The sequence below is a fragment of the Triticum dicoccoides genome, chromosome 3B, assembly GCF_002162155.2.
Source record: "Triticum dicoccoides isolate Atlit2015 ecotype Zavitan chromosome 3B, WEW_v2.0, whole genome shotgun sequence".
NCBI classification, from domain to species: domain Eukaryota; kingdom Viridiplantae; phylum Streptophyta; class Magnoliopsida; order Poales; family Poaceae; genus Triticum; species Triticum dicoccoides.
This window is the reverse complement of record NC_041385.1, coordinates 433,813,757-433,837,427: the sequence shown is the minus strand read 5'-3', so window position 1 is coordinate 433,837,427 and position 23,671 is coordinate 433,813,757. Positions and strand designations below refer to the sequence as shown.

Genomic DNA, 23,671 nt, shown 5'->3' with positions numbered 1-23,671 from the left:
TAAATAAAGGGCCCAAAAAGCCCATAAGCAAATGTCGATTAGTCCATTCCGGCCTAGACCATGATTAGCCTAACAAAAAAACACACGCAGCCGAATGCATAATCCCTCATCCGTTCGTTTTCCAATTCACATCTCTCCTGATCGACTCTCCTCTTGCTCCGCGCCTCGGCCGCCGCACGCCGCCAGCAAGCAGGCTGCTGCAGATCCATAACAACTACAGCTGTGGCCCAAAAATTATGGTAACTAGATTACGTCGCCACATCTTCCCTTTTGTACATGTTCTATCTAGACTATTTGCCTAGTACGATAGTGTTTTTTTTTTTGCCCTAGGTTTTTTATTTGTTTTTCTCGATGGACTTTGATTGATCTAGGCTATCAAACAGTATTTTTCAAAGACAACTCTGTCATCAGATCCAAATATTTGATACAGGCATCTCAATGTCACCCATTAGACGTAGGTATGTCTTGCACTTTTCAGTTTTTAATTGAACATAATATGTGATATGTGATACTATATTTCTTATTGTTATATTGTTTATGGGTGCTATAATTTTTGTCGCAATTAGACTTTAATCTTCATAAATTAATATCAGGTTCTCATAAATAGTGAAACCCAATGGCCAAATTTTCTGGCTCTGCTCCTGCGTACAGCCTACACCTATGAGCACCTTCGAGAGACTGAGTCGGCCGTGAACATTTTAATAAACTACAACATATTCCGCTCAAATTAATGGTCGCGAAGATGATAAGTTTCTTTCATGCATAGTGATTTACTCCACTATATATATATTTGGATACAAAATTTTTATTTAGACCCCTGTGCACTTGAACAGAGGGAGTACGATTGTCTATCGCCGTCCTCGTCCGCGCACCTCACCCCGGCCACGTCGCCCTGCCCCTGGTCCACGCCCCTGGCCTCGTCGTGAGGACCCACCAATTCCCTCGTCAAGCACCGCCCGTCTTGCAGCCGGGGGCCGACGCGGGCGCCTAGGCCCTACGTGCAGTTTCTGCTTGATGTACCCGCCATCTTCCCCGGTCCCCGCCTTCCTGTCTCTCAGCAGCTTCGCGGCCATCTCGACAGCGGCATCGGCATCGTCGGTCATAAGCAGCCTCTCGGCGACCTCCGCCGGTGCCACCTCCACCTCCCGCAGAAGCGCCTCGATCTCCGGGAAGAGCCGGTGGTCTTGGATGCCGTGGTAGTTGGCCGCGAGCTCCCTGAAGGCGACGAAGCCGCAGTAGCCCATGTGGACGTGCATGTCCATCCGGCCAGGCCGGAGCAGCGCCGGGTCTAGCCGGTCTTTGTGGTTGGTGGTGAAGATGAGGATCCGCTCATGGCCGCTGCTGGACCAGAGGCCGTCCACCATGTTGAGCAGCCCGGACAGAGTGACCTGGCAAGGCAACGCACAGCTTAGTTAATAGGAGTAGGTGACAATCGATTTGGAAACCACAGGAAATGAAGTGGCAACTGCTCTTGTTGGACAAACAACAGTAGCACGGCAACGACTATAGAGTTGTCGCCTGTACAGTGACCCAGATCAGTGACTTGCTGGTACTTGAAGCAAACCAAATCAGTGCTGTCGTTTTCGTGTTCAGTGAGGGTGCGATACACAGTCACCCAGAGTTTTGTTTGATTGTTTCAATGTCGGAGTACAGAGTAGTACTACTACTGGCAAGAATCGATTCAAGAAAAAGAAAATAGTACTGGTAAGAATAGTCTAAAGGACTAAAGCAGTTTGTTCGTCGTCCATTGCAACTTGCAACATGAGTTGGATTAGTACTAAAACTAACCTTGTGATTCTTGGAAGCAGGGCTGCCCCCGTCGGAGCTTCCCGTCGCCTCTCTCCGTGGCGCCGTCGCCATGGCGCAGTCGACATCTTCGACCAACAATATGGACCTGTTCTTCATCCGAATCAGCAGTTTCCTCAGCTCGGTGTTGGACCTGACGCCGCCGACGTCGAGGTCATACACGTCGAAATGGAGGTGGTTGGAGATCGCGGCGACCAGGCTGGACTTGCCGGTGCCGGGCGGGCCGTGGACCAGGTAGCCCCTCTTCCACGCCCTCCCCGTCTGCCGGTAGTACTCCTTCCGGGTCAAGAACCTGTCCAGGTCGTCCACCACAGCCTGCCGCAGCGCGTCGTCCATGGCCACCGTCGCGAACGTCGAGGCGTTGCGGAGCCTCACTGTCCGCCACTTGCCCCACTCGTTGCTGTACAGCTTGGTCTGCCTCTGCTCCTGGGACATGGCCTCCACGCGGGCCATGACGGCCGGCAGGTAGGAGCCGAGCACCATGTCCTTGTGCTCCGCGTCGAAGCTGAGCTTGAACACCTCGCGCGCGTCCTCCGTGGCCCGCCGCCTGCCGGCGCCCCCGTCGTGCTTCCTGCTTAGGCGCCACGTGACCTTCGCCCCGTCGAACACGTCGACGACCGCCGTGCCGGGGCGCAGGGCGAGCAGGACGTGCTCCGCACCAGCCCCGCGAGGCAGGCTGGCCTTCATCAGCGGCACGAACGGTGCCGCGGCGAGGAGCGTGGAAACGTACGCCTTGGCCGCCAAGAAGACACGGTTGTACAGGGTGCCGTCGAACTCCTCGATGAGCACGGCGTGGCGCCGGGCGGAGGCTGGCGGCAGGAGGAGCAACGCGCCGAGGGCCGTGCCTGGGAGGACGTCGGCGAGCACCCGGCGCAGCAGCATGGCCGCGCCCAGCACGGAAGTTGCCGTCGTGACGGCGCTCTTGTACCGTTCCAGTGCTCTGCTGTTCGGGGATGTCATGGCCATGGTCGGCTCCAACTGACGCTGTAGCAGTGGGGGTTTGCTTAAGGTTTCGATCTTCTAATCAGGTGCTTGAGTTGGTTTCTATGGAGGAGTCGTGAAAAACGCAAGGTCGGTTGGAATGGGGATTGATGATTGACCATTCGCTGTGATCGGTGTTTGCAACTTCACAAAGGAGATTAGTAGGTTCCACGTGGAGACCACGGATGCGACCCCTTAACCAGGTGACTGGTTTCTTCGAAACTTCAATCGACCGCCCCACACCAGGGCGTCAAAAGTGGGATCCGGCTTGCCTGCTCCCTCCTCATGCTTTCATCCGTGTTCCCACTTTATTCTACGGCTGTCTTTTTTTTTTCCTAATCTAATCATTTCCCCCCATGATTTTAAGGGGGTGAGACGGTTCTTATTTTGTTCCAATCAAATTAAGTCACGTACCGCACGGATGGACACACGCGGAAGGAGCAGGCAAGTCTCGTCCATCAAGGCTTTGCTGGGCCACCAATTGAGCACGCCCTCGTGGCATTTTTTTCATGCACAGACGACTCCCAAGGCGACTAGGTTAGAGCGTCTCCAGCCGTTCGCCTCCCTAGGGCTTGAAATAGAGCTGCCTGGGGGCGCTCCCTGTCGGTGAAATTATCAGCATGGGGCGATCGGTTTCCCAACCGCCGCCCCAAGCTCACCCCAGCCGACGTTTTTTGAAAAATAAACTCGGTCAAAATTCGGCCAAACACGACACATATTCGGTCAAACTAGGTGATTTCATTGATATTTGTACATAAAAACTTAAAAACATATTTAAAAACATAACTAAAACTATTGCGCCATCGTCCGCTGCCCCTCCTACAGGCCGTAGAGCACGCCGAAGGCGCTGTTGTCGCCGCCGTCATCCTCCTCCTTCTTCACGCCGTCGCCGTCCTTGCTACACACCTGCCCTGGGGCGCCTTGGCGGACGAGTTTGGTTGGCGGCGGTGGTGCATCGTCGTCACTGTCCTTGAGGACGATGACGCCGGCCTCGTCGCGGCCGCGGCGCCGAGCGGCGATCTCCTCGAAGGCGCGGCACTAGCGCTCCGTCTCCAGCCAGACGTAGTCCTCGCGCGCCCACTTGAGGGCGGTCTCATCGGCGGCGGCCATGTCGTCGTACTCGCTCTTCACGGCAACGAGCCCCGGCTCCGTCTTAGACTTCACGAGACGGGAGGAGAAGGAACCATGGCCGCCCGAGCGACGTCTCCATGGGCTCGGTCTTGATGCTGGCGAGCGCCGGCGAACCGGAGGAGAGGGAGGAGGAGGACGACGACCCACATGCCATGCGCCTCGGCAGCCAAATGCTGCCGCTCCGGTGGGGGACAGGCGCCGAGGCTACCGGGTATTGGAGCGGCGGCTGGTTGCCGTCCTCGAGGTGCTTGAGGACATAGTGCAGCATCCGCCCAGAGACGCCCCACCACAGGCAGCGATCGTCGGGGTCAGCGATGGAGTGGCGGTGCGGCCGTCGCGTCGCATGGAGGGCGGCAGTGACGAGTCCGGCTACTCGTGGTTCATGGGGCCGGTGGCAGCGTTGGCCACAAGCGACGGGGAAGGGCGGGGAGCACCATTGCCCGCAGGCGTCGTCTGAGCGAGGCGTGCAGCGAGGGCTGCCCGACGCTCGGCACAAACTCGACGAGAGTCCACCATGAGAATAGCAGAGCGATGGCGAAACAACTGACGGAAGACAGGCTTCGACATGCCCCCTACCTGGCGTGCCAAATGTCGGATTCCGAGCTCCGTAGACCCAAGAAAGGTTCGAACTCTGGGGCATGTGTGAAGAACTCAACTTCTCTAGCTAGCCAACTCACTGCTCTCACGAACTCGCTCGATGAACTGGAAAGGAAATGGACACAACAGTTTGCCCAGGTTCCGACCACCTTGCGGTGTAAAACCATACTCCTGCTTTGTGGTGGATTAGCCTCGCGGGGGCTAAGGATGAACTAGTACAAGGACGAACAGCCTTGCGAGGTCTGCTCTATGGGTGGAATGAGCTCAAGGGGTTTGACCTCCGGGGGTCCAATCCCTCATATGGTGGTGGCTAGGCTATACTTATAGTGGCCTCGGTCCTCTTCCCCCAAAACTTAGGCGGGAAGGGATCCCACAGTGGCCAATTTTGAAGGGGGACAAGTAGTACATCTTATCCTGACGAAAGGTGGTCTTCGCCTGCAAAGCTTCTGGTCGTGACGTAATGGTGGGCTCAGCGATGACATACATCCTGCCGTTCTGGCGGTCGTGGTCTTGTTGCACGCAAACGGTAACCTTTGGTTGTTTCCTTAGGACTCTGCGCCTGTGCTTGCCTCCTTAGCACCAAAGAGGAAACTTGCCGCTCTGCGCCCACTGGCGCGCGCCTGGCCTTGGTCGCCATGGCTGGCGTCACCTCAGCCTCATGAGGTGGGTGCTTGCATAGAAATCTCCGCTCCTCAGGAGGCCACCTGGGGAAGCCGCTCCTTCGGGAGGTCTTGGTGTCGTCCGCCTCACGAGGCTTGGCCCCTTGCGAGGGTCTTGACTCGTCGTTGCTGAAGATCGGATGTACCAGGCCGTCAAGGGAGCCACGCCGTGGGCCGCATGTAGGCAAGTCTGGGTACCCTGGTTCCTAGAATGCCAACAGATGCACCTTATACTTTCTCTCAAAGTACTTAAATGCGTCGACTGCTCGGTACCGGCTCTTCCGTGCATACCAACAACACAAGTTGTACCACCACCTGGTCGTGCACGCTCTGCCATTCAAATCTCTGCTGGTCCGCTTGCATTCTAGTTCAGCCACTGCTAGTGTCATTGCAGGAATCGGCCGCGGATGGGAGGATCCCCGTTCTCATGCTTATTAAATCCAGCGTCTTGGTTGGGGCTATGTGGTGGCGGTAATGTCTCTTAGTAGGAATAATGTCTCTCACATTCTACCCTCGTCTAGATGGTGCATCTAGCATCGCTGGAGGGCGTGTGAAGGTTTGTCTCTGTCGAATCTCGCGGGATTCGGTAGGTGCTAGTCTTTGGTGGATCTGTTCGGATCTGGTCTTCATTTGTCTTCGTGTGGGTGTTTACATATTTGATCCTTCTGATCTATGACTTTCTTCATCGTCGATGATTGCTACTCTGGTACGCTGGTCCTATGGGGCTTTAGAGCATCTCTGGCAGACCCCGCAAACCAGGTCGTCCGCTAAAATAACCGCCGATTTACGGGATACATCCTTTATCACCGGCCCAAGCAGATCCGCCAAATCGGGTCATCCCAGATTTTTTTGGCGGATCCTGCATTCGTGAGCCCATTTCCTCCATATGTGTGGGAATCCCCTTGATTTTGCTGGATCCCCTTTCAGTTGGCGCGAACCACTTCCACCAGCTTCCATTTCCCGTCTCCTACCCCGATGTCGCCGCCCATCCGTCCTCCGACCTCGCCGTACGGCCGCGCCGCGCCAAAATTCAGGCGGATGAGCCACCATCGCCCCTGGGTGCGCCATACTATGGTACGCCTCTGCCGCCACCGCCGTTGGTCCGCCCGCCTGGGCCTCCCACGGCTCCCACTCCTCCTGCTGCCTCTCCAATTCCCGCCACCGCCGCCGCCCTCAAGAGGAAGCGGCAAGGGAGCCATCTCGTTCAAAGCGACGCACCCGGCGTGGCAGCATCGAGTGTCGCCCATGCTCCGGTTCCACGTCCCCCGCTCAAGAGAAAGAAGACCGCCTCGACCAGCCCTACCGGCGCGCGGGCGAAGCCTCCAAGGAAGAAGGCGATTGCGTCAAGGGGTCGGTCACCTCCTCCGCCTACAGCCGTCCCCGGCATCCACATTGACGGCCAAGCCGCCGGCCACACCCACAACGTGTTCGATGAAATGATCGGGGGGTAAAAAAAATCTCTTGCTTGCTTTGCATCGGTCATCTTCATTTTCGGCCTTTGGGAACACTTGATTGAGCTTTAGCCATCGACTTCTGTAGCCAAAATGTGCCCTACACATATACAGAGATGTTGGCCTAGAGCACGATGAATTTGAGTGCCCCTCTTGGCGATTTTGATGCATCATATGTTGAGGTCGATGCGGAGGTGCACGATGAGAATGAAGATGATGTGCAAGAGATCCTGGAGCCCGACTATGATACTCGGTTCAGGAGGACCGACAACTACACGGAGACGGAGGATGTGTGCTTAGTTAAAGCATGGGAAAGCGTCTCTCTTGACTCCATCACCGGCAAAGATCATACTTATGGAAACTATTGGCAAAGGATCGAACACAAATTTCATCAAATGATGCCATTCCCATCCGGCCGGAGCTTGGAAGGGCCTTCAAGGCCGTTGGGACACCATCAACAATGCTTGCTCCCGTTGGTACGGATGCTTGGAGCAAGTGCGGAGTGCAAAACCAAGTGGCTCCACTATTGGTGATTATGTGAGCATTTCATCTTTAAGTCCCTAGTCGCGTGCATAGGAAGATTATGAGCTCACAATTTTCTCAATGTTTATGTGTAGGATTGCATCGCCAATGAGTACTACAAGAAAATCCCGGCCTCCAATGACCGGTCATTCAATCTTCAACATTGTTGGAAATGGCTCCGGGATAATGAGAAGTGGAGGGTGAGGGACAAGGAATCCCCTCCAAAGAGAGGCATGAAAGTGGAGGTTGTGGATGATGATGATAGTGATGATGCACTAAGAGGAGGAAGAAACAAGGGCAAGACAGATGGAAACAAGAAGGAGAAAGCAAGAGTCAACGAGACTTCCGAGGCAATCGGTTTGAGGGATCAAATTGATGAGATGGCGAAGATGAAGGAGGCTATGCTAGCCAAGCATTGGGATGCAAAAGTTGCCATGGCCGATAAGAAAGAGAATCACAAGGAGGAGAAATGGCAAAAGAGATGTGCCTTCGAGGAGCGCAAGCTCTTCCTAAGGAGCAAAAGAGGAAGGACGAGATGACCGCCGAGGAGGACGGTTCATGATGATGAATCCGGAGGGCATGGACGCAATGGTAAGAGAATTTTGGGAGCTGAAAAGAATGGAGATCATGCTCCAGAGGAAGGCGGAGCTCCAAAATCTTATGGCCGGTGGTGGTGTTGGGTTTGTAGGGGGCTTTTATTTCGGCAATGGTGGTGGTGGCTTCGGCATGGGTGGTGGCGGCGGTGATGGTGGCTTCGGCATGGGAGGTGGTGCTTTGGCAAGCCAAGTGAATGGTGGTGATGGTGGTCGTGCTCAATTTTCTGGTCCAAGAATGATGGTGATGGTGGTGCGAGCTCTCCGGTTCAAGTTCATGGAGATGATGGTGCGAGCTCCCCGGTTCAAGTTCATGAAGATGGTGGTGCGAGCTCTCCGGTCAATTTGAATTATGGTGATGAAGGTGTTAGGGGCGGTGTTGGTGGCGACGTTCTTCGCAACATTGAGAATGTTGCTTGATTGATCTATGTCGTTTGAACATATTTTGCCTTGTTCTATTGTGCATTCATGAACCTAAACTTGATACCTCATTTGTTGCGCATGATTTTGGAGGTGATGAACTAGTATGATGATCAATTAGTCATGTATATATATGATGATGAACTTGTCTTAACGAACTTGATAAATATGTGCTTATTATTGTATTTGCGAGAAAGCGAGTCCTCCAACACGAAATAGATCCCGCAAACGCGTCCCGTGAAACATTTGTAAATAGGTCGAAAGTTTAATTGAGGGTGCGCAGATCTGGCGTCGCACTGCAGAGAGATCTGGTGCGGTTTGCTTTAGCTCCTCCTCCCCACTCGAATTTCCCCCCTTTTTACTCGTGGTGTACGTCTTTTTATCGGTCACAGAAAAAGAAAAGAAAAGAAAGGAAAAAGGGGCATCTTGGCACTTGGCACCACGGAACCCTTCATTGTTGCGATGTCGCCCCTGAACTGTCCGTCGATAGTCGCGGGCCCCCCGCACTGGTCGCTTTCGTGGCGTGTGGGGCAGTGGGCGTTCGTCATAACGACATAACCAATGGCTTGCATTGCAAAAGAAAAGAAAAGAAAAAAAATCAGAGGAGAAAAAAAAGAAGGGGAGGAGAAGGAGACAGCAGGCAGGGAGGGGGTCAGTCTTCTTCCTCTGTCCCTGTGCTGCTGCTGCCTTCGCGTCGGAGATTGCCCAAGTCTAGATTCGAGGAGGGCTGGCTCCCTCGCCCTCCCTCCCTCTCTCTCCCCTTCCCGTGGCTCCACTGTATCGGAATCCGCGACCGGCTCCGTTCCAAGCGGCCCTGGATTATTTTACGCAGGTTAGGTTTTGCTGCTGCCTCTGCTTCTACCAGTTACTAGTACTACTCATCTCCCTTGGTGTTCTCTTCTCTTCTGTTCTGTAGTGGAGCTCTACTTCATTTGACTTCGCTAATCCCCACACCCGATTTGGCTCCCCGCATTGCACACAACCGCCCCGCTTGCTGCCGCCCCCGCCACATGACCCCCCAAGATTGTTTGGCCATGAGCTCAAAGTTTCAGCTCACTGGCGAGAGAGACAATAGATGATGAACATGTGCGATGCGAGGGGGATACTGAGTGCTGTGGGACTAGGCCGTGCCTGACTTATGGTGGAATTCGTTAGGGTCTCTCAAGATTCTCGCCTCCTTGCGCTCATGTCTTCCTTTACCGCCGGTTTTCAGCTTGTGGCTAAGCAATGTCGCCAAGATTCGCCTCCTTCTTCCCCTCAAGTAATTCACCTCATTATTGCCTCCTCGGTGATTTGTTTCAGACCTAACCTCGCCCTTCAACTTGTCTAGAACAAAACCGCAGCTGCCAAACGGTTCCCACCTTTTGGATTTCACTCCTTGAGATTCATACAAGCTTGATTAGTTCTATTTCAAATGCTCAGTAATCAGTCCGCGTAGTTGGTCTAGCTGTTTGTGCTTCTAATTTGTTTCTGCCTATTTGAGCGATCCTGATCTCTGCCCAATTTGACTCTATGGCCTCTGCCAGTGTGCTAGTTAGAACATTGTACATACGGCCATCAAAGTTGTAAATGGCAAGGAATTGATTAAATTATTGCAGTACGAAATAGGGAGCAGGGCAAAATAATTGAAGTTCTACATTTCCTCGCAAAAAAGTAAAATAAAATTTGAAGTTCTACATTGGGGCTTTATTTGTTTTAGGACTACCTACATTGTTGAAATCGTTGTATCTATATACGGCCTCTTTCTTTAAGGAAGACCTTCTGTAACGTTTTTCCCATGTATCTTTTTATTTTGTTCCAACCAAATCATGTCACTGATATCTGCTGTAATTTCACAAACCATCTTCCTTTTATTATTCCACTGCTATTAAAGCTGTGATGGTGACTGCCTTAATATGTTTTTTCTGTCTCCTTTTTGGGGTATACTTCTATTTTTATATGCATAACGTGGTTTTATAAGAGCTTAGGTTTGTTTCTTATCCTGTGTTTGGTTATAGGGTCCTGATTTTGTTGCTGGAGGAATGTCCTCAGCCAGCTCTTCTCAGTTTCCAGCATCAACAGAGCGAGAATCTACAGCTGCTAATGATAATGCAATACCTCATGATCCAGGTGATAACAAGCATATTCTCGTATCGTATCATCTCTCTACACTGAACACCTAGTAAGTTGTAGCCATCTTCACCTGTCAATCTGATCTTCGTGGATTTTGTAGGTGCTGATTCTGCTGGACCAGCACAAAGCAGACTTTCGCTTCAGTTGGATCAGCGGTCATTACATTTTTCTGTTAATGCTTGGGTAAATGGCTTAAATGGACAGATGTACTTTGTCAGCAATTACTGTATCACATGTAATTTTTCTATATGTATGTCAACATCAATCCTTGCTGAATATCTTAGTCTTGTCTAAGTTGGTGCATCTCTTAAAAGTGTCAGATCCATCTCAATCTTGTACTCCACCAGATAACTATTTTTAGGCTTACTTGAATGGAGTGTAAAACAACAGCTCACTTCTGTAAGTGAGATTAATCAGACTAACTGCTAGTCCGAGCATATTTTGCTTTAGCCAAGCCTGCATGCTGGTCTTCATGAAAATACCTTCATCTTGACCCTTCATTTGCCTAATGGAAGTTTAGTTTCAAACAAAATCATAAGCGAATGGATGGTCAGGATTATTACAGAATTAGGCATATGTTAGAGCAGATTAACACAGTGTTTTAAGTTTTGTTTCGCCAAAACACCAGTAGTCAAGGATGATTGGTCCTTGGTTTTTGTACAAACAAGATCTTAGTGCCCTCCCTGCGTAAATTGAACTAAACCATCCATTTTATACTTTATAGTATCAGTTTCCCAACTTTTGATAGTACCTACGTTAGTCTGTGGAACGTGTAATCTTGTATGCTTTCTTTTAGCTTGCATGCATTATGATGAGCAACGGGAGATTTTTTGTTGATGTGTGCAAATCACATTTTCTTTATCATACACACTTCTTTTTATAGGTTCTTATTGTTGCGTTGATCGGCATCATTCCACTGGCAACACGACAACTGCAACTCAAGGGATATCGTTTGTCACTTCTTGGCACAACCTGTACCACAGGTTATGCCATATTTGCTCTTTATGGGGTCAGTAACATGAAATCGAGTGTGGTATTTACTTTTTTTTATTCTTCCTCCCACTTCAGATACCCTGCACAACTTAACTAACATTTACCCTTCCTATCAGCTACCCAGAGTAGGGAACACACAGGCTGTTCAGGCCTGGTGCCACCATGTAACTTCATCAAAGGATTTTATTCCATTCATGTACTGCCTTATGTTTGTTACATCTAAACTACACTTGAAGCGTAAGCATATGAAGTATTTAATCTTTTAGATCAAAATTTTCATGTTACTACCCAAACGTCTCAGCTTTCCTGCACATGATGAGTTAACCCTTTGTGGCAGTTGTTTTGGTACCGGTAATTTGCTGGGCACTTGAACATGTGGCCAGATTTCTACGGCGCCATTTTACCAATTCCTCTCTCTACAGGTAAAATGAACCTGACAGACTTGTAGGCACAACATGTTTTGCCTTCTATGCATACACAGTGCATGCTATCATTCCAGCTTTGCGCATAAAGAATCAATAGCTTAGGCATGATCTCCATACCCATTAGGTTATTATCTTGGCTTTTTTTGTTATATGCTTTCATCTCTCTGAGCCTCAACCCCTGAAAGTACTCTTTGTTGCCTTTTTGTGCAATGGCTAACAGACCACATGAGCAAGCCCTGGTCCATCAGTAGTCAAACACAAAATAGAAATGTTTTGTTTGTATTAAAATTGCATGGTAACAAGCCGATAAATGCAGAATAGTCATTTTGTATGAACTGAATCTGCTATCAGTTTACAATATTTTGCCCGTTGAACATGCTGGCAAAATGGATTATAACTGTCGTGTTGCTAATTTGTAGGGCATACCTGGAGCCGCTTTGCACATGGGTGGAGGCAAACACAACTGCAGTCAACTTTCTGATTGCAAATGCAGAGATTTTGTTGGGCTTTCTTATGATCTTATCCCTGTTCTCGTCAGTAGGCCTGCCTTGTTCATTGTCATTAACTCCCTTCCAGTGGCCACTTAACCTTGCATTTATATTTTTCTTTTACTTTTGTAGGAAACAACGCAATGCTATGCAAACATTCATGTACTGGCAGGTTAGTTTCTGATTAACATCGATTGGCTTCGCCAAATGATCTTTCTTGTTTACTGTTAACTGGGTTGTTGGCTTTTTCACACATAATACTATGATCTGTAAATTCTACCATCACACTAAAATTGTCCAATCAGCTTTTGACAATAGTAAGCTCTCACTGAGTTCTACAACACATTAAACATTTATCACACTTACTTTTGTAATGCGTTTGTATTGACCCGCATATCACCTATACTGGTATAATTACAGTAGGATACTGGCCTGGACCGCAGGAGGGGGGATGGTACCTCGTCGGCAGTCGGGCCTCAGGGGAAGGAGGACTCAAGGAGGGAGAATTGGGATTAGATTGGTTTATTTTTTGTTTGGTTGTTCCTCATGGCCACGTCCTATTACGTAGGGATGTCCACAAACTCCTTTAATATAAGGGAGGGGAAGCTGATTACACGGAATCCTAAGAGCATCTCTAGCAGATCCCATAAACAGATCACCTGTAAAAACAGTATACAGGACCCTCTAAAACGAATTTACGGTACCTCGAGGCATTGGGCAGAACAGATCCCGTAAACTCGTACCGTAAAAGTTTTTTCTTCCTTTTCTCCTCACGCTTCTTCTTACCCGAGACGCACGTATGGGCGAACTCGAACTCTGGCCGGCCAGAACGGCGCCGCTCCGGCCCGTAGCCTGCTCCGGTGACACTCCGGCCAGCCACCGGCGAGCTCCTCCGCCTGCTCGCTGCTCGCGCGCGGCGTCGCAGGCCCCCTGCTCCGGCATTGACCGGTTTTACAGGATCCTCAAAAAACGGCTCAAATCCTTCATATATGATGGATGGAAGCTCTAATATACGGTAACCTGCAATTTTTTTATGGGATATGCTATTTTACAGGATCTATTCGGTACGTTTTTTTCAGCCTGTACCGTAAATCTGTAGGTTTGACCACTTTTACGGGATTTGCTAGAGATGGCCTAAGAGCATCTCCAACCGGACCCTCCATTTTGTCCCTATATGTCCGGTCGGACAGCCCAGACAGGAGAGAGAAGGAAAAACGTCACCCAACCGCACCCCTCAAATCGCCCTCATATGTCCGGGCTGTCTGCGAACCCTCAATATGAGGGTGTCCGGGCATGTCCGAGCTGTCCACCATGGCCCAACCTGGATGTAACGCCCCGGCCAAACCCACCGGTTCCTGTCCGTTGTGCCTGGCTACCACCTAGGATCTAGATTGGCTTCACAGACCAACACTAGTCTTTCCTGTGCACTTTGTCACGCACCAGGGATCAACTTCCTGGTCGGTCACTCATCCTCAAATTGCTCCAAGTCAAGCACGCTTAACTTTGAGAATGGGCTCCCGGAAAAGATAGCGCACCATGTTGATATAAGTAGTCTATCATTCTTATTAAGCCAGGATGTCACACTGGACCACCTTTTCTATTTCTTTGTTCTTTCTTTTCTCTTTCTCTCTCCATCCCCACCAATCATATGCATGCATCCGGACAATTTGAGGGACACGATTGCTCGGGCGGACAATTGAGGGTTCAAAGCAGGCGCGTCCGGGGACGGACCAAATTAGCCCATTCGGGTTGGACATGCTCTAACAATAGGAAATTACTTTACTAATTTCTTAGTTGAGAAAGGAAATAACTAGGCTTTATCAGCTGTCTAAGCCTCTAAGGCCCTGTACAATGCAAGACGCTTAGGGGAAGTGCTTAGATAAATAAACCAGTGTTTCTCTAAGCACCGGTGCTTATTTGTACAGGGTAGACGCTTAATTAGGCGTCTCTCCTATACAAATAGGCACCGGTGCTCCAGAAAAACCCGGTTTATTTTACTAAGCACCTAGCATTGTACAAAGCCTAAGGCATCTCTCTTGCCGCCCATCCTTCTGGAGCATGGGGCTTGCTGAAGCCCATGTAAGGGTACACACATGACAAATATATGGGAAATAGTCCAGAATTAATATCTTCCAGCAATCTAAAGAGACTAGTCAAGAAATTTCTACAATGGCTGCACTAAGCCACCAACTTGACTAAACACTGCCGCTTCCTTTTAGAAAAGGACCTAGGCAATGGGTGTTGCTTCTGTTAATCTGTTGAAAACTCAGTTAGATTGGTTGTATAGTCAGGACTGTTGTATGCCCAAAAATAGCAGTATAGCGCGTAACTGCTTTTGGTTAGTGAATTTTAAACCTGGGAAGTGGTAACCCAGCATCTTAGGCTGCGAGACTTGCATGTTAATAGAGCCAGACAATGTCTTTTGTGGTACCATCAGCTGCATTTTATAATATTTTCATAAAGGCCCTATTAGTATTCATCTACTTAGCCCAAGTAACATTTTGTTTTGTTTAAGGACAAAAGAGGAATTTGCATGATATTTCACCTGTAATTCAGATTATAGACGAACTTATTACTATATTAACAGAATACTTGTCTTGGTGAATTCATATCTCACTCTGGTTATCCGGAAATTGCAGTTGTTGAAGCTAATGTATCATTCTCCTTTCACTGCTGGCTATCACAGAGCTATCTGGCTAAAAATTGGCCGGACAGTTAACCCTTACATCAGCAATTACACCCCTTTTCTTCATGACCCGATAAACGCTGGTATGAGATGGTGGTTCAGGTAGACTGGATATGGTGCCGGTGGTCATGTAAAGGAATATAAATGTTTTTGGTGACGTTTCACAGTTAACCCAAGAGATTTCTTTTTCTTAGCAAAGATGCAGCTTGTGAGTGACTTGTTATTAGTCTCTTTTTTTGCGATATTGAGCTGATGATAGCTAGTGATGAGTAGTAACTCTTGTAATTTACTCCGTGATTGTAGAACTTAGTCAAGATCTTAGAGACTATAATCTGTCTGCCATGAAGTGAAAAGCGGAAGTGACGTACTGTTGTGTAATTCATCTCTTGTGGAACCAATAGTATTCACCTACACTATGACCAATCTGTGATTACCAGGCATTGGTGCTTGCTTTTTTCTGGATTTATTTCGGTCCTTCCGTGATGTGCATTCAGTGGGAGGAGACGTTCCTGTGGACTATGAAGGCGACTGTGGGAGCTTTTAGTCAAAGTCATTCGTTTTTGAGTTGGAATTTCTTTTATTTGCTGTAAATTAGACAACCAAAGTGACTGCTGATGATTCACTTTCATGAGCTTGTATTGGTTAGTCTGGGCTCCGGATATGTGCCCTCACTCCATCAGACGCATCCATCACACAAAAAGTTTAGAGTGAAATGACTTGGCCAGAGCGATAAGAGAGATCAATTTCGACCGAAGGAAGGTGGTAATCAAGAACGACCCCAGCCTTTTTATTTCCTGACTCAACAAAAACGTGTTTCCTGGATCTAAGTTCCTAACCAACAGCATACATAAAAACTGCTTACTACATACTACTAGTCTCAGTGCATATTCAGCCCACTGAGCTCTTAACCAAATTTAGATCCCCGAGTTTTCGTCAATGCCATTCCGTTATTCCTTACCAACACCTTGATAGCTGAGGCAAATTGGTTATGTTTGCCCCGAAGTGGGCTTGAATCTGGAGTCTGAGATTCACCACACCACCCCATCATGAAAATTTCATAGTCTATATCGAGCACCAAACATCAAGTTACCCCTAGTTCTGTCCACATCCATTGGTTCTCCTTGAATTCACTTCAGCAGCCCAGCTCTTGCCAATCTCTGTCTGGAACTTGCCTGCAATAACATGTTTGAAAAGTATATTTAGCAAAAGGAAGCAATTTCAACTTTTTACGGTCTATATGGTTGATCAATCACATTACCAGCAGTCGAGAGAAAGAACTCATCTAGCACTTTTCCATGCTCTGCAATTTTCAAGATGTGCAGAGTCAGCATAAATGGATCAGTACATTACATATGTGCAGAAGAGGAAGATGGCAACATATGCACGCAGGATTGATACATTGCACAGTGCTGGAAGCAAAAACAAGTTTGGCCGTATGAATCAAGTAGTTTCCTGTTATTGTCCACAAGGTAGCAACAGATTCGAACTATGTTCTTGCCGAAGCTAGGTATACATGAGTTTAGCTAGACTTTACTATTATCAATATCAAAGGATCACAAAGATGCAATAAGAACATGATGATTTAGACGCATATTATTGATAAGGGCAGGTTGTTTCAGAATAAAGAACCAATGCACACCGTGCCAGAGTTCGTATATATGGGAAAATTATTTAAAATTAGCAAGTGACTCATTCTTTGAATGTAGACAAATCAACTATGGCAGAAGTTAATACCCTTCTCATACTCTAACGCTTGAAGAATCATTTCCACCTGAAACAAAAAAAAAATAGCAACAGATGAAATAAGCTGGACCAAACAGAACATAAAAACAAAGAAAACAAAACAGAATGTGCATCAGAGTAAACCATAACAATACACATGAACATGTTTGCATCAGACAAAACTTTTGGAGAAAATCCGTTAAATAACTTAAATGCTTTCAAGTGCTTCGCATGTCTGGAAGGAAACCCAAACTAAAGAAACTTGCATGGCAACAAGAAATGATAACCCTGATATATATGATACAAATTAGACAACACGTGTAAAGGAAAGCAGAACCAATATTTATTAACAAAGAATGAAGTTAAGAAAATAATGGCAGGCTTACTTTATCAAAGTCCTTTACGAGATTGGCTTCAACAGAGGAGTTGTTTTCGTATTCTTCCCACAGCCCCTTAATTTCCTCAGCTAGAAAACGGTCAATTATATTAACACAATGTTATCGAACATTCATTTAAGAGCTGAAAATTCTTGTCACAAATGGAGACATACCTGTTGATCCACCACCAAGAACTTCACACATTTCATTTAGAGCTTCTTGCTCACGCCTGCTTTTTTCTGCTTTAGGTATGCCGTCAGATGGAGTGATGTCGCCAACAATAGCTGTTAATAAAATAAGGTATAAGGTATGAATAGTTGAAAAGCACTTGGTTGAAAACTGAAAGATGCTAACAAAAGAGCAGGTGAAGGACAGCACACAGAATCAACAAGTAAATATAAATATGTTTATTGGCCTACCTTCAGCAATGTCGTGAACGATAGCTATTTTGATACACCTGTTACAGCAAAATAAATGTTCCTTCAGCAGCAGGTAGAGTAGTAATGATTAATGAAAATGGCACCTAAAAATGTCACTTTAATATCAGTATTAAAAGGGGGAAACATAGAAAACTTAACCTTTCTCGATTTACAGCAGGTAGGTCATCAGCGATCAAAGCCATCAGGGCCATACGATACATGTGATCAGCAATAGACTCGGGACCCTTGATGCTGTGATTTATCCAGCCTTTCCTTTTAGTGGTCTGTGGTAAGAGCAGAGCAAGGAACAACCAAATAAACCTCAGAATAGTGCAATATGATGGATACCATCTCCAGCAGATCCCTAAAAACACCACCCCACCCCACCCCTTTCTAAAAATTCACTTTGGGGCTCCCTCTGTTCAGGTAAAGCCTTTTTCGTGCACCTCCTCGAACAGACTAGTACCTAATAAAACCCACCCCTCTTTTGTGTATACACACTTACATGTCAGGGGGTGAATTATTATTTTTCCTACCCACTCCATTAGCAGTGCCCTGCACCACCTTCCGGTTGTCCATCGCCTTGCTCTGCCCTACCTTTGGGATGCTCTGGAGCACGTTCAACAGCGCTGCAGCTCGAAGCAGCCGTGTTGCCACTTGCAGCAGCCAAGCTCGGCCCACGTGGAGGGGAGGCAACGTGGGGACAGGGAGCCATAATAGCACATGAAGTAGCTCTAGCAGCGGGCACAGGACGGCAGCGCACACATTACGGATAGGCGGTGGCTGTGCAGAGGGGACAGAAGGCGGTGCACCCTGGAGAAACAGGTGGCAGGGGTGAGGAGGGGATGGTGCAGTGGTGGACGGAGCTCTGGTGGTGGCAGATAGCTGGGGAAGGCAGCGCGCAGCAAGAGGCAGCAATGGCCCTCAGCCACTAGGGGCTGAAATTTCAGCTCACCAAGGGAGGGGGCACCCCTACATGTAGGAGGTTGGGCCTGGTTTTTAGTTGGCCGCCTAAATTTTTTAGGCATTGGCAGCCATATAGGGGATCTGTTGGAGGAAGAAATACTCGACTATTGAGAGCTTTTATGTAGTGGATAGGTGATCTGCTGGAGATCTGGGGGCATGAAGGCATGAACTGAAAACGGAGTCCATGTTCAGGCACTACACATCATATACTGCTTATTAGACATTGTTAGCTGAGCAGCCATAGTGAGACTTCATGAATCACCAATTCACTATACGAGTTGATCGTTTCAAAAATTGCATATATGAAGCCCTGCTCGGATCGAGTATCGTTTTTGTGTGCTCCCCGGTATTTAGCTCAAGTTAGCAAAGGTGTATCAAAATTATAGGTATACTCTTTTGGCTAGGACCTAGGAGTATCACTAATCTGATGGTACAGCACGTAATGCCAGCAAAGGAAGGAGCAAGCATGGCGTGGTTTACCTTGAGGCTATGGCAGAGAGTGAGGAAATCGATGGCCGAGGCGGCGGACGAGGCCGCGGAGGACGCCGGCGAGGGCGGCGCGACTGCCGCGGCGTCTAGCGGCGCCGGCGGCCGCCTGGGCAGGGGCGATCCGCCTGGTCCAGGGCTCCCGGAGACAGCGCGGGCACCACAAGCGAGGCGCCTCGGAGGGAGGATACGCGGCGGTGAGCGGCGGAGGAGGCCGCGCGCGGGAGGGGCGGGTAGCCGCGAGCTAACGGCCATCGGAGGGAGCGCGGTCGCCGGGTTGGAGGGGATCAGTGGAAAAGGCGGAGGAATCGGCGGGCGGCGGCGGCTTTGCTTTCCTTCTCCTCTTGTGCCGTCCTTTGCTCGCCCCTCCTGCTTCTGTGGAACAGGGCAGACGGCAGACGTCGAGTCGAATCGGACGCCCACGCTGTCGAACCAACCTTGCCCCTCGTCATCATCCAGCCGTCCGTGTTGTCACTGATAGGCAAAATTTCGTGTTTTGACTTTTTTGTCTTATTTAAGGATCTGACCCATGTTTTCTTTTTGAAATATGACTCTTTTGCCTATCGCAGGGTCCTGGCGGTAGGCCCCACAACCTACCGCCGTGTGCCGTGGCGGTAGGTGACGGCACGGCGCCTAACGGCCGTTAGCTCTGACTGACGTGAAAAAGGGGCCTACCGCCAGGGACCCTGGCGGTAGGCTTCTAACACCTATCGCCAGGGTCCTGATTGTAGGCTTCTAGGGTGGATAAGGTTGGGAGGAGGGACCTTTGCCCCCCACCCATCCACACACACTCATTCAACACACCCCACACCTCACCTCTCCACCGAGTTCAAGATCCTCTCAAATCTCTCTCATTTGCTTGACATTTCTCCGCTGGATTCGTAGCACTTTCATCATCCAAGGTACCTCTCTCAGTTCCCCTCATTTTGATTGGTTAAAATCTTGGTTTTGTGCGCATTAGCTCATAACCTCTCAAACCCTAGTTCATCATTTTGGTGTGGTCAAATCAATTAGTATGATGCATTTGGGGTTATGTTTGCTTATGTATTATGTGCCTGGAATTGTTTGTAGAATTGTTTGTGTATCTAGATCTAGTGCTATGATTAGTGGTCATCTTTGGGGTTATGGTTAGGCTTAAGAAAATAATGAAGATCAAGATCACCTTAATAGTAACCAAGTGTTGTGGTCCATTTGATTTATTTTGTTGATTGTCATCTTAAACCCGTATATTTGGTATGGACATTGTAGCTATGAGTCTGGGTGTAGTGTGTGAGCAAGTTGTACCGGAGCGACAGCATGGTATGACGAGGGAGCTTGAAGCATGGTTAAAGTATGATGATGCAAATGTGGCCATGATGGATTTTAGCAAGTATTACATTATCAAGGAACCTTGTGTTCCTAAGGAGAAAAAAGTCTACCGGAGGCTTGTGAAAGAAAAAAAGAAGATGCTTCATGAGCTCCATGAGATGGAATATGCTTGCAGACATGTTTTGGCAATGGAGGTTGGGTTCTCTGTCAACAAAGAAGAATTTCGGGAGCTGGACTTGACAAACCCGGACATGTCATTGGATGGGCAATCACTCAAGGCGTGTCAGAGATTCCGGACCGCCGTGCTCGATGGGGCTGGTTCCGCGAAACGAATGGTGTGTTCGAGAATTGGGCGGGATCCTCGCATTTTCAACTGAAGCCTAATCGTGAGCGTGGCGAACAAATTGAACGTCTTATACGTTTTAGAGCTATTTTTAGGTGTAGAAAATGTATTGCTCGAGCTTGAGCTTGTAGTTTGAACTCATGTCATTCGAATCGGTAGATGCTTTAAGTCATTTGAACAAGTTTCATTTGAATCAGTAGATGTTTTAAGTCATTTGAACAAGTGTCATTTGTGGATGTAATGAACTATGCTCAATTATGTATGTATTTGCTACTTGATCATTTCTGGATGTCATTTGTGGATGTTTAGTTCATAGAAGTTTGTAAAAAAGGGGTGAAATAACCCTACTTTGAGGGGTTGGCACCCTACCACCAAGGGGTTTGGCGGTCGGGTAGCCAACCCTACCGCCAGAAAACCCCCAAGACCGGTCACAACATCTAAATGAGGGGGGTTGGAACCCTACCGCCAGGGGGTCTGGCGCTAGGGTAGCCAACCCTACTGCCAGAAAAGCCTTCATATCGGCCACAACAATTTGCTGCACCCCCGCCAGACAACCCCCAAGATCGGTCACAGGAAGCTACAGGCAAAGGGGAGAACCCTACCGCCAGACGGCCTGGCGGTAGGTTAGAAAGCAAAGCAGCCACTCTGTTTTTCGTTCTTTGTTGATTTCACACGGTGCACAAAAAGTTTATGACATAAATTCATGACAAATAACAAAGAAATTCAAGACAAAGTTTGGTCTACGAGATAGTTTTGATGACAAATTCATTACAAATATCAAATTTAGTTTTACGAGGTAGTTCACGACACATGGCTTCTTGCCTTAGTAGTACATAGTTCATGATAAATGTGGCATGGCTTCATCCGGTTACATGACAAGTCCACCGAAGCGAAGGCCCTACTGAGTCATACGAGGCCATTTCCCCTTCTTGTCATGTGCCTCATCCTCCTCTTGCACCTCGTGAGCCTTTGCAAGCCTTCTTGCCCTCTCCTCCTCACGAGCAAGCTTCGCTTGGCGTGCCCTCTCCTCCTCTCGTTTCTTCCACTCCAACCTCTCCTTCTGGCGATGCTCCTCCTCCAAACCTCTTCGAAACGATGACCAAAAGGACCAATATCATGCCCCCAAACCTCTCCTTCCCTCCGTCCATGACTTCTTTCGCTCGGTGGAAACCTTCACCTTGCAAACATCTCCACACCAACATGGTGGGATTTTCACATCTTTCTCCTTCACCTTGTCCAAAGATGCGTTGTCCCACTTGTTCGGCATGTCTTCTTGATTAGCACACGGTGGCCTCGTCATGGAAACGGATGAAGCCATGCCTACAACAATTAAAGATGATAAGTCAAACATATGAACACATTGAAATGTAAAGAAGCAAACAATTAAAGATGTTAAGCAAATATATCAATAAATTGACATGAAAGAAGACAAGTAGTACCATTCACATTATTTCAACCATCCGGATTTAGCAACACATCAATAGGCCTTCCTCTATCAACCCGACGTGTCCTTGAGCCACCCGATCCACGACACCCTCTAAGACTAGTCCTTCCTCCACGGCCCCCTTGAAGACTAGTCCTTCCTCTGCGCCCCACTCCAAGACTAGTCCTTCCTCCACGGCCCCCTCGAAGACTAGTCCTTCCTCCTCGTGTGTCGGCGGAACCTCCTCTACCGCCATGTGTTTGACTAGTGCTCGTGTTGGTTTTGGGTCTTTTCGTGCATCTCCTAACATTGTGTTCCGCCTCATTGCATTCTCCCCAATTGTTGGTGTTCGGTGCCTCCATTAAATGACCAGTACCAAATTACTTCATTCCGGTGTACCAGCTAGATCATCCATGTCACTCCTGAATCTCTTCTTTCTTCTTCTTCCCCTCATAGGCACCATTAGTGCGGGATCTGGCACAATGTGTGCGCCATCATACTCAGGCCACTATGATGGATCAAGGAAAGGATTAAACCGAGGCACCCACGTCAACCTCATTCGTTCCAATGTGAACTCGTGCAACCGCACTGTTGTACCATCGGATACGGGCAAGCTTCTCGCCCGTGTTGCATTCATCACATGCGAGCAAGGCCAATGATACTTGTGTAGCCTCTCACACTAGCACCACCATTTTTTGATGTGCACCTCGTACGCAACTCCACCGTGGATGCACCGTCCCTTGTTGTCGCACCCGGCTCATCCATTTGATAGATCATTTCTTTTCATTGTATTTGATCACTTGTTGGTGGGAAGACTTGCGCGCTTGATGCAACAACCAATCCTGAACCTTGAATGGATAGTCCATCTTTTCGCCAATCCACTTGGCCGCGATTTTGGAATGCTTTAGGAAGTACTCGTTGAGCTTGATGAAAGTGTACTTGAGTATTGCGGTGACCGGCAAGGAATGGACACCCTTCAACACATTGTTGAAGCATTCCACCATGTTGCTTGTCATGTCCCCATATCACATACCTCCTTCATTGTAAGCGCGTGACCACTTTTCTTTATCCGGCTCGTGCCTAGTAAAGAATTCTTCCCCCCTTTGTTCTTCCCCAATTCCTTGAGGAGTTTATCATATCGGCTTTTGAATGTGTCGGTGTTGAATGCAACACAAACATGGGTAAGGTCTTTGCAAAACTCCTTGCTCTTGCATGCCCGGTAAAAGTTTGCCACAAAGTGTATCATGCACCAACGGTGTTGAAGCTTTGGAAGACCTGGAATATCAACGTCTATTGCTTTGAGAATCCCATGATGGTGATCCGAGATGATGCATGCCTCTCTCTTGACAATCACTTTTGTCCTCACATACTCCATGAACCACATGTGTGAGTGGCAACACAACTCTTCAACACCCACTGCCCGGTTTCTTTGATTTTTCTACCACGGACCTTCCAAGGGCAACCTTCTTGGTCACATATGACTGTGTACCAAACATTTTGATTGGAATGGCCAACAACAAATGGCCTATGGTTCCTAATGGTGTAGTCACACAACCATATCTTGAACTCTACCAAAGAACCAAACTTGATGCCTTTCTTCAACTGAGCATTCTCATCCTCATTTTGTGGTCGAGGATCATCGACCTTGGGGCACGGTGTTGGCTCAAACAACCCCAATATCATCCCACCGTCAACAACGGCCTTGTCCGCGAGACTCACATCCCTAAACAACAACGACCCTCTTTCCTTGCCGGTCACCTTTT

General features: G+C 48.4%; 3 protein-coding genes across 4 annotated transcripts; 1 reads left to right on the top strand and 2 right to left on the bottom strand.

Annotated features, from left to right (window-relative positions):
* Positions 1–702: 702 nt before the first annotated feature.
* LOC119276369 (AAA-ATPase At3g50940-like) lies at positions 703–2,996 on the bottom strand. The gene is made up of 2 exons (XM_037557420.1): positions 1,789–2,996; positions 703–1,388 (listed from the first exon to the last, which is right to left on the bottom strand). The coding sequence occupies exons 1-2, from the start codon at positions 2,770–2,772 to the stop codon at positions 849–851; spliced, it is 1,524 nt and encodes a 507-aa protein (XP_037413317.1). The 5' UTR covers positions 2,773–2,996; the 3' UTR covers positions 703–848.
* Positions 2,997–8,776: 5,780 nt separating this feature from the next.
* On the top strand, positions 8,777–15,277 carry LOC119276366. 2 transcript variants are annotated; one of them, XM_037557418.1, is made up of 9 exons: positions 8,777–8,992; positions 10,158–10,269; positions 10,373–10,455; positions 11,156–11,281; positions 11,382–11,502; positions 11,603–11,687; positions 12,110–12,223; positions 12,311–12,350; positions 14,818–15,277. In XM_037557418.1, exons 2-9 carry the CDS (start codon positions 10,182–10,184, stop codon positions 14,968–14,970), a joined length of 810 nt encoding a protein of 269 aa, XP_037413315.1. In that variant the 5' UTR covers positions 8,777–8,992; positions 10,158–10,181; the 3' UTR covers positions 14,971–15,277. The 2 variants fall into 2 exon arrangements, with proteins under 2 accessions (XP_037413315.1, XP_037413314.1); XM_037557417.1 differs by lacking the exon at positions 8,777–8,992 and adding an exon at positions 9,075–9,421.
* A 330-nt stretch (positions 15,278–15,607) lies between these two features.
* LOC119276367 (5'-deoxynucleotidase HDDC2-like) lies at positions 15,608–19,089 on the bottom strand. Its single transcript, XM_037557419.1, has 8 exons — positions 18,829–19,089; positions 17,542–17,666; positions 17,383–17,420; positions 17,137–17,247; positions 16,973–17,052; positions 16,599–16,635; positions 16,123–16,164; positions 15,608–16,036 (listed from the first exon to the last, which is right to left on the bottom strand). Exons 1-8 carry the CDS (start codon positions 19,087–19,089, stop codon positions 15,957–15,959), a joined length of 774 nt encoding a protein of 257 aa, XP_037413316.1. The 3' UTR covers positions 15,608–15,956.
* Between the last annotated feature and the right edge of the window lie 4,582 nt (positions 19,090–23,671).